The sequence below is a fragment of the Ascaphus truei genome, chromosome 3 (assembly GCF_040206685.1).
Source record: "Ascaphus truei isolate aAscTru1 chromosome 3, aAscTru1.hap1, whole genome shotgun sequence".
Taxonomy (NCBI): Eukaryota; Metazoa; Chordata; class Amphibia; order Anura; family Ascaphidae; genus Ascaphus; species Ascaphus truei.
Window position 1 is genome coordinate 199736610 of NC_134485.1, and position 11336 is coordinate 199747945.

Consider the following 11336-nt stretch of genomic DNA (forward strand, 5'->3'; position numbering starts at 1 on the left):
CATTACCCAAGGCACCGTTCTCATAACAGCATATTTCTATACCACATTGCTGTAGCGGGGAACCCTCTGCTAATATATTGAAACCCAGAGATGACTGTCCCTTTTTTCCTTTTATGTTGCATACCAGCGGTCACAGATAATGATAATTAGTGGCGTGTTGCCACTCCAGCTTGACGAGTGCTGGTAATGGCTGTCAGAAAATTTGCTTATATCCTGTCCTGAGATGCACTCCATATATAGGAGCTGCAAATCAGTGAAAGTCTTTAATGCCTTGTTTTAGAATTTGAAGTGTTTTAATACCGTGGCCAATTTAGGTCCACGAACATAACTACAAAAAACAAACATAAAAAAGGTGCTTTCATTCATGGCTTGGAGCTAACTGAGGTAAAAATACAGCAATGGTTCACAAGTCACTGTTGGGTCTGAATAAAAAATGGCAACATTTAGAAAAGCCAACGTTTTAAGCACCTGCAAGGAAATGTTGTATCAATATTTCTCCAAAACCGAAAACTGCTGTAGGTTTTCACATGGCAGTATGCAATATGGGCCATAAAACCCAAACATGAAGTCAAATCGCTATATTTACTAAGCAGTCAATGGGGTGTAATGTCTTCAAGTGCTGGAAAGTGACTGCTTAATAAAAATGGTCCGAAATGTACTATATTATCTCTTTTTTAAGCTGTACTTGTGCTTTTAAAAACAACAACAAACATACAGTAAGCTGCCAGTAACAATATTTTTCAATCTCAACCATGCATTAATAGAACATGGATTGTAATAGTGGGTCTGTCCGGTGTCTACCTGACTGGTGTAAACGGATAGTGTGTTTAGCCCCCCCCAATTTCCTTCTGGCCCTCAATTATCTAGAAGACATTAAAACAGGTCTCTATTGGGAGGTAGACAAATTTGTCCAGTTTAGATATATGGATTAGACAATTGAGCTGTGAATGATTTTTGTATTTTTGTAAGCTGGTCTATACTTTACTTGGGCTGTGTATATATGTCTGCAAACTGACATGGACTGCTATTTTTGAAAGAACGTGTCCCTCATGAGTGTCTGATAGGGAAGAATGCCTGTAACATAATGATCTATAGATGAGTTAAGTTATGAATACAGATCTGAACAAATGCACACTGGTGTTCTTTGTATAGCATTCCAGAACTATTTGACTTCAGTGCTGATTAATAATTTGATCAGTTGATGAAGGCAATTTGTAGATTCAGAGCAGGCTGTAATAACTTGCAAAGGACCAACTAAAGATCTCTTCATAATGTATACAGATTTTTTTGTAAGCTTTCTTGTCCATGAAGTACACTCTCCTACAACTATGAAGCTCGGTGCACATAGTTATTTATATGAAGAACTCTTGTTGGCCTATAAAAAGGCACCACAGCTTGCAATGAATCTATACCCCAAGCAGTTTGTGGAAAAGGTAAAGAAATACATATTTTCAGACTTTAGTGATATTAACAAGGGAACAATCTTGTTACAAGGGAACAATCAAAGGGGCTATTAACAAGGGAACAATCAAAAAGATGCATTCTTTTTTTTTTTTTTCCCTGTTTAGGAGTACCTGGCGTGAAACTTGACAGGTTTGAGGAAGGGATGACTGTCAAACACTGTGCCTTGTCCTTGGTAGGAGAACCAATAATGTACCCTGAAATAAATCGGTTCATCAGACTACTCCATCAACGCGAAATATCCAGCTTCCTGGTCACAAATGCACAGTTTCCAGAGGAAATACGGTAAGAGGCCACCAGGATCCCTACAGATGTAGCATGTGATCGCTCAGGCCTCAGGAACACAACATATACCGTTCTAATACCCAATTAAGCCTGCCACATCTGCATGATGCAACGAGTGCTGTAATCGGACTATGTACTATGTATTGTGTAGGTGTGTTGGTCTCTACCTCCTTCTGTTCTCTGTCATGACCAATTTGTGACAAGGCGACATATGGTGACAATATATATTTAACTAATAATCCACTCTGGTCAGGGCATTGCCTGGCTATTAATGTCCTGGATGGATTAATGTCCTGTTCTTGGCTGTCACATTAAATGGTGAACTTTATTATTAACTTGTAAGTAGAGCTCTACTTTGTATCTCTCTTAGAGGAAACCTGCACTTTGAAGAAATTGTCTATCTTGTATTTGCTGCACTGGCAGGATTCTCCTCGCCTGAAACGTTTTCCACGCACTTTGGAATTGCCGCTTCATGTGACCACTGACGGCTATCCCCATGTCGCCCTCCTGCTCTGCTCCAGCAGCGTGGAGGAGAGGACAGCGGCCTGGCACTAGTATGGGCGCAGACCACGTCGGAACATTTTTCTTGAGCCAAGCGCTGCACAGTCTGCGGCTCCTCCGGGAGCCATTTGGCTGCAGCAGATGGCGGGCTGGCCCCTTCATGTCCATGTGCTGGTTGCCCTGCGCAAGAGGGTTCTTTGTTGTAAATCCAACCACCTGATTGGCCAATCACGTAATCCAGCTCAGTGTCCCTACGTGGCCTTGATGGCAGAAGGAGCGGGACTATGGCAGACCTATGATGGCTTCTCCCATCAGACCCTTAGGAATGAATGGTCAGAGGACGGTTTAAAGTAGTGTTTTTCAAACCTCTCACACCAGGTTTTGGGAATAACCAATGCACTTTTTTTTCCCTCATAGTAATAGAATGTTAGGTGGATGCCTCAGAAACTTGGTGTGGCTGTGGGTCAGGGGGAGAGGTTTGAAAAACACTGGTTTAAAGAGCCAGTCCTGGTTTAATGAGCAGGCTCATCTGGGGTACAATTGATTTGCTGTGAGCCTCTCCTTGGATCATCCTGGATTCTGCAACCCCACCATCTATTTCTGACCCAAGAACCCTTCCAATCCCCACGGACTTTAACCTCTGTTTACGTTCTAGGATTTTTTTTATACATCTTTCCCTTTATTTTGCTGCTTTTAACTATAGGTTATTCCTTGTGTGTAGTGTAGGTTTCTTTGTTAAACTATATTTCGTTAATAGCTCTATTGTCGTGACTGAGTGCTAATCCATGTGGTTCTTGGCCTTTTTTTATTCTTGTGTATCTTGTAACATTTGGTGATGGTTTTCTAGTGTGCTTTCGAGGAACCCTGTAACAACTGCATTGTCTGAGGTCTCCTTGTCCCTGTAAACCCCTGGGTAAGCATGTCGGCAGGAACACTGCTTGTATGCACAGTTTTCTTTTCCGATTTTGTGGTGTGAGTTCTGGGAACCCTGTGACCCTCTGAGTTAACGGAGGTGCCAACAACCCCAGAAACTACCAGGGCATAGTATTAAGATTGTGGCTCCCTCTGAGATACAGAGAAAGTGACAAGGTCACAGCAGTCCCCTTTTCACAGTGCACTCAAGGACCTGTGGTTACCAGGAGTGGGTGGCAGGTACAGTACCCCAGATACAAGAGCTTAGTTCTTGGGCTTTCCCTGTTGGTGGTGTTACCATTCTAGTTCGTTGTAGGCTAAGATTATTTTCTTCTGTGCTTGGGCACCTTTTTGCAATAGCCTGGGTGGGATTTCCTTGTCAGTAGGACCAAGAATTCCCCCCGGTAGATGGATAGACTCATTGGATAGACTACCAGTACTTACTGTTTTTGGGGTACTGGTAGTCAAACGGTAATTATGCTATTATTCTATTTTGTGTATGATTTAGACGTTTTTGTCCATGCCGAATGAGAAATATTCTATGTTGGTTGGGAAATGTTTCTGTTTCCTTCTGCTAAAGTCCAGTGTTTAATAAAATTGTTCCTATAAATGGAGCACATACAGTAGGGCAAAGGAAAAAAGAAAAAAACGCTTGATTTGTGAAAAATAGGGCAATCCCCACTCCAAAGGTTTGAAACTCAGAAGTGATTTTCTTGATTAAGCATATGTAAATGGGTTACGCAAACAGGCTCCTGAACAACCCCTCCATCCTCCAGAGTAACGCCTCAGTTTAAACTCCGCATGAGTATATGGCAAGTGGTGGAGGGACAGCAAACATGGCGTAATCCGTTTGAATAAAAAGGTGTAAAGGTATCAGCGATGCACAGTGCACTCACAAAGTATCAAAGTTAAAAGCGCAGTTTAAGTAGACCAGACTCGGCTCAATGGAGACCCGATCTCACCGCCATGGCATCCGGTGCAGACGACTCCCGCATCACGCAGTAGTTGACATCCAGCTGGTTGGGTCCTCTGTCTCTGTAGGGAATGATCTACTGTGCAGGACAGAGTCCCGATGTAAGTTTAAATAAGATACAGTAAAGGTGATTGTAATTTTTTAAAAATTATTTTAACATTGAAGAAACCGATCTAACACAGTTAAACATTTATTTATTTTCAAATTCAGTTTATTAAAATGTAATTGTACACTTCTGGTGAAAAAGGCCATTTGAAAACATGCCTCAGATTGAATTGTTCCATATTTACGGTTTCTCGTTTAATGTTGTCTTGAGTAGTTTTTGATTTTGATGGGGCTACATTATTAAAGCTGCAGTTCAGGCAATATTCTGCATGTGTGTTTTTTTTTAATAAATCAGTTTTGTAGTAAGAAAAAATACTTTTAGCATTTTCTGTTTTAAAAAACAACAACTTTGAAAGACCAATTTTCTTGTATTCTATTTTAACAAGCATGCTTGTTCCTATAGCAACGATTTACATTCCCCATATTTAAAGATGTCGCCAAACTTTGCCAATCAATAGATGGAGAACGAATTGACCGGCAGCTATGCAGTTCTTTAGGTAATTAGACATTACCCACATGAAACTATTGAAGTAAAAAAATAAATTAAAAAAAAAAAAAAAAAAGACTGAACTGCAGCTGTAAGCTGATTTGGAAAGTTTTCTTTTTTTGTACCACATGCACTGATCATTCCACGCTAGGTAATAACATGTCTTGAGGGGATTAATACTATTATACAGTAGGCTAAATTTAGAGCACTGTGAGAAAGCGAGGGGAACGTAAAAGTAGAGTGAGCGAGAGTTGGAGGGCGTGAGAGAGGGGAAAGAGAAGGGTGTGAAATAGCAAGGGGAGGCAAGCATCTCTTTAATCAGCTGGGTACCAATTTTAAAGTATTTAAATATATTTTTATTTTAAATGTATTTTGGTGCTGCAAGTCTTTCCAACAAAAAGCGAGCGGAAAAAAAAAAAACGACCATGCACAGCAAACAAAATATATATATTTTTTATTCTATTTTTTTTTTTTGCCCGCCTTTTTTTCCCCTTAAACTGATTGGAGAGCAGAATGTAATTATTCCCTTTTTTTAATTTTATTTAAAAAAAAATGTTAAGCCTCCTTAAAGCTTTTTTTGATTGTCACATTATGTTCCTTTGAACACTCCTAGTGAATTGTCTGTCTGGAAAGGCAGCTGAAGTAGTGGAAGGTACTAGAGCCGGGCTGCTCATCTTAAGAACTAGTGCTCAGCGCCAGTGTCTCTTACTTCCTCTTTGCTTCACATTTTAGGAGATGGCCAGCCCTGTATGTGGACACAAATTGAACGTCTGTGAAAAATAATCGAGCAAATGTTTTCTATATTATACTTTGAACTGTGCTGTATGCTTCAAAGGTACCTGAGGCGCCGAAGGAATGGGCAAAATTCCCATTTCATTTGAAAACCAGACCTATTACATTGTCATTTAACTTTTGTCTAACCCCTTAGTTTGGTCACTCTTGGTATAGTTTTAAATGGAAATGAACTAACCTCGCTCTTAAACTACAATATGAAGCTTGGCTAGATATTTTGTAGGTGTAATCTTTTAAGAGCAACATCCGATCTGGGAAATGTAGTGAAATGTTTTCAATTTTCAAGCTGTTCACAGGACTGCTCAACATGAAGAAAGGAATTATATTAGCGTTTTTGTAAAGGAGACCTCTTGTCTACTCATACAATTGCGTTTATGTTGTTGGTGTACTAGCTAGACCCTGTACTGTATGTACAATGTCATATTTGTTATTCAAGAGGTCACATATGTATATTAACTGTTCATGAGCTGCACTCCCAGCAATTATTGTAATTTTCATTTTTATGACTGTAATTTAGGAAGGGGTTGCTAACATGCATGTAAATTTTATTTAAAAACCCAGAGCAGAAAACCTCCTTATTGGCACCAGCACTGGGGGAAAAAAATTAAAGTTCTGTGATATTTGAAGCTAAAAAAATATTTCTCCTCATTAGTGATTTATGAAGTTCCATAGCTGTGTGCACTTCACATTAGGACCCAGAATGATGGATTGCTTGTAGAATGCCAAAGCAGTTTATGGAAGTCACGAAGAAGAGAAAAAAAAAAGTAGCGCAGACACAGAATATATCGTGCAGAAATCTGAATCACAGAGTAAACGTGACCACCGGCATACTTTGATATGTGTCAGTACTTTGTCATGTCTTCATCGTTTAAGCTCCTTGTGCTGATTGATCCAAATGGCACCCTGCATTCAATCGGCTCCAAATCATGTGCTTCTTGTACCGAAGAATCACTGCACGCAGGGTGTAGCCAACACAACACAGCGATGTTTGATTTCTTAATACACAATCTTAATATGCAGAGAAAGGTGCATAGTGGGTTTTTTTTAGGGGGGGGTGGGGGGGGACAGGGTATTTTGATTAAAAGCAGCAATACCACTTCCCCCTTTTTTTAAATATGTAAAACATGTGACAATGTATAATTCGACATTCTTTCCAAAGATGGCAATTGTTTGGTGCTCTTTTTATAAATCTGTAAAAATCCTAATTGTGTACCTAACATAAAATAGCTGAGTTTCAATCAATCAATCCTTCAATCCGTGTAACTCAGCAGCTACAATGTATCCTTTTATTACTAAGGTAACATTATCTTGTTACATTTCCATTCAGTTTGAGCTGTAAACTGTAACACAAATGTCAGCGCTAATGACACTGTAGTCAAAAATACTCAAGTGTAGTTGAATATTTAAAATGACAATTTCTTGAAATGTCCAGAGACCTGCAGCCTAGATGATTTAAGGATATATATTTATGCCAAAATGAGTGCTACTGAGCGTGGCAAAGGTACTGTATACAACAGACGACATGGGTGCCCAATGCTACATCAAATTGACAAAACATATATGGTAATAATTATAAAGTTTAAATACTTTAATAATAGTAATTACTTGGTTATTTAGTTAAACCCTTTGGCCAAAGCGTCGTAAGCCTGCATACCAAACGTCAAGGTATAACCAAAAATGCAGGTACTAACACAAACTGTGAACCCTTCTGTGAAGGTTCTGGCATTTTGCTGAATGGACAGGACTCACTGTAGTTGCTTCCCCTCATACAGAGGTAAAAGGAAGGGTTCACAGTTTTTAATTTATTATTTTTTATTTATTTTTTTATAAGGAAAATGGCTGTTTAAATTCCAGCGGTGATCATTGTGACATAGACGATCAGGAAGATTGTTGACTGGAATCACTGGAGTTGAAAACTTGGGACCTTTTTGTTTAGTTTTTCAGCTATAATATTTTAGTTTCCCAATTGTTTTTAGGATTGTATACTTATTTTAAGCATTTTTGTTGATGTTTTATGATGTTACTGGTACATGTTTTGGGGTGACCTAGTTTTGCTGTTTAATTTACGAGTGATGGATAAGAGATGTGATATTTCTGTCGAACCATGCAGGGTGAGATTGTGTAAATCAGGTAACATATGCTGGAGAGAGAGACCTCAGAAGCGCCATGTTCTGCACAAAACACAAGGTGTATTTGCTGGGACCATGTTGGACATACAGGCCACATTTGTTGTTTTAATGCTTTTTCAGTTAATAGTAAATTTTTACGTATTCCAGATAAAAAAATCAGATTCATGCACAGTGTGGAGTCTTTTGGCACGTTACAGCAAATTTGGGCATGTATATACATTGTACTAGGTCTTATTGGTTGTTAAGCATTACCAACTTGGTCATTTACTGGTACAGTAGTTTAATCAACCTTTAATCTGTGGTTAGGCTTGCATGGTATATAGATGATATTTATATGCATTTTCATACTGCTGCCGTGACTTTAATGAGCTGCTTTTAGTTCAGCAGCACTCTGGACAGTTCTTGCACTGCCTCATTCAGCAACAATAAGTCATTTTCAGTCCATCCTTTTTAAGAAACATTTCGGAAGATTTCTTTTAAGAAATTGTAAGACATTTAGCCAATATGTAGCAGAAGAATATCTCTGCGTGGCATTTGATTTAGTCCCCAGAAACGTAAATATTACCGCATGAAAAGTAATGCTATGAATCACTGTCATTGTATCTCTTGGAATGCAGTATTCACAACGGTTGCACATTGCAGTCAGGTGGCTAAGGTTTGTTTAAGTCTTGCCTCTCTAATCTTGATCACCTTGTGCCTGAAGACAGATCCTATACGTAACTTTTCTCTCTCCCCAGTATCATTTATGAAGCTGATAACAGGACATTTTTCTTGTGGCCTTTTATGCATCTCAATTGTAATGGCAGCGTGTTTTAGTACCCGGTTTGTGAACGACTATGAAATGTATTGCTCACATTTCGTTATGTGCATTACCTTGTATTTTTTTATTTATACATTACTTTTTATTTATCACATGGAGACCTTATTTTGCTGAAATATTATGTATTAAAATCAAATGCTGCATCTTAACGTTCTCTTACATAATTTTAGACTTCTACAACTACATAGCTGAGATGGATTTTAGGGTATGTTTTCATCATGTTTCCTCACTCTTTAAAAGTTGCCACCCCCATAAAAAAAAAAAAAAAAAAAAAAAAATTCTGTGTTCAGATACTCCGTTATGCAAACATTTAGGCATCAACCTTTAAGAGAACATATGCTGGGGCTTTGTGTGTAATTAACATTGTTCATTTTTGATCATGTGTAAGGGTACACAAATCTGCAAAATCTTGGTGTCACGTACGGCACACCTGTGAGCACGTGATCTGCATATGAGACAAGGGTTTATACACAGCTCTTTTGCTGGCCCACTTTTCACCTTAACAAAGGTCCCTCAAATTAACAATATCTCCCCACAGTCCGTCCAACTATACCATCTGTTACTACAGCACACACATGAGCATGTGATTTAGATATGCAACCAGGGTTAATACACATGGCTACTCTAGCCAGCTTACCTTTCTCCTCCGCAAGGCAATTTCAATTAATGTTAACCTCCTTACTCAATTGCAATTATATCTATCTGCTGCCACCACCCAAGAAATAGGCAAAAATGTGTGATATAGATATAGATATATCTATATCTCTGCCAGGGTCTGAGGTCTCTGTTTATTAAAGAAAAACAATACAAATAACACATCTGTTGTAGCAAAATGTGTCCAAAAATGTAAATAGTCTCTACAAAGCGTGCAACAGTTCATTCAGAGCTCCAAAGCAATATTTAAAGATTGTTTTGATATATAAAAACACAGTGCATTAGATTACAAAGATTATTACAAGAACATACAATTACAAGAAAGGCAGAACAGTTTCTTAAAATAACAGGATAAATCATAAAACAGAAATCCCTATACAGTGCATTACCATGTGTCATAGATCTTTCCCAGAGAGGTCACTAGAGTAGAAGATGACCATTCACGTGCCCGATCCCAAAACACACCACCTTGTTGAATTCTGATTTTACCTGGGTGAGACTTTTGTACTTTCTCCCTCATGGAAACAACACAAGATCCACCCCTGTTGTAACTAGGCTCTCCTGACATTTTTATGATTCTGAAAAGAAACACTTTTTTTCTGACGTTTCAGAATGTTTTGACTGAAAACTCATAACTTAATTTCTCTAATACTTAGAAAGACACCATCTTCCCGGTTGCGTCTGCGTACTTCACATACATGCCTGATATAAAATGTGACAGATAATGGTTTCGCCTGAGAAAATAGATGTTAGGCTGTCTTGGGCACCTCTTATGATTGATGTGGTATGATTTTGATTTTTCTAATCGCAACGGTGACAGATATTCACTTGTTACTCTTATGAATTGCTGGCAGATCTATAATGTCTTAATATACAAAAAGACTGATGGGTCGTGTTGAAGAGACATGGTCCACAGAGAGAGATCCCTTTTGTGATGCACTACTGACCAAATTAATTTATATATAATATTAATTGTAATTTGTAATGGTCTTGATTAAAATGTGATTTTTTTTTTTCTAAAATCAAAGTTTAATTATATATATATATACAGGCATACCCCGCTTTAAGGACACTCACTTTAAGTACACTCGCGAGTAAGTACATGTCGCCCAATAGGCAAACGGCAGCTCACGCATGCGCCTGTCAGCACGTCCTGAACAGCAATACCGGCTCCCTACCTGTACCGAAGCTGTGCGCAAGCGAGGAGACTATAGAGCATGTTACAAATGTGTTATTTACATCAGTTATGCACGTATATGACGATTGCAGTACAGTACATGCATCGATAAGTGGGAAAAGGGTACTGCTTCACTTTAAGTACATTTTCGCTTTACATACATGCTCCGGTCCCATTGCGTATGTTAATGCGGGGTATGCCTGTATATATATATATATATATATATATATATATATATATATATATACTGTTTATATATATATATATATATATATACTAGCTGAGAGCCCCGGCGTTGCCCGGGATGTTTGTGGTGTGGGTGTGGCATTTGGGTGAGGAGTGGTCAACGCGGCCCATGTGCGGTGGTAGTGCTGCTGTGGCTGTACTGATGGTGATTGTATCGGTGTGCTGATTTGGGAGGGTTTGGTGCTGATGTGGGGGTGCGGATGTGGGTGTGCCGATGGGGGAGGTGCAAAGGTGCCGATGTGTGGGTGCTGATGGTGTTGATGGGGGCTGAGAATGGCGGGGAGCCGAGAATGCCAGTGTGCTGGGGGGGCATGGGATAGCGGTGTGCTGATGTGGTGGTGCTGGGGATAGTGTGTGTGTGTGTATACACATGTGTGTGTATAAACGTGTGTGTATACATGTGTGTGTATACATTATGTGTATGTATACGTGTGTGTGTGTATGTCTCCATGTGTGTGTGTGTATGTCTCCATGTGTGTGTGTGTATGTCTCCATGTGTGTGTGTGTATGTCTCCATGTGTGTGAGTATACGTGTACATGTGTGTGTACGTGTCTACGTGTACATGTGTGTGTGTCTACGTGCGTGTGTGTCTACGTGTGTGTATGTGTCTACGTGTGTGTGTGTGTGTGTGTCTGTGTGTGTGTGTGTATACGTGTGTGTGTGTGTATACGTGTGTGTGTGTGTGTGTGTGTGTACGTGTGTGTGTGTGTGTGTATACGTGTGTGTGTGTGTGTACGTGTGTGTGTGTGTGTGTGTGTGTTTACGTGTGTGTGTGTCTACGTGTGCCTGTGTG

General features: G+C 39.3%; 1 protein-coding gene across 1 annotated transcript in view; it reads left to right on the top strand.

Moving 5' to 3' along the window:
• Positions 1-6193, top strand: part of LOC142489354 (S-adenosyl-L-methionine-dependent tRNA 4-demethylwyosine synthase TYW1-like) — a 109088-nt gene extending 102895 nt beyond the window's left edge. The window contains exons 12-13 of the mRNA XM_075589939.1: positions 1569-1746; positions 6169-6193. Coding sequence (XP_075446054.1) covers positions 1569-1746; positions 6169-6178 — 188 coding nt within the window. The 3' untranslated portion in view covers positions 6179-6193. The remainder of the gene's footprint in view (positions 1-1568; positions 1747-6168) is intronic.
• Positions 6194-11336: the final 5143 nt, after the last annotated feature.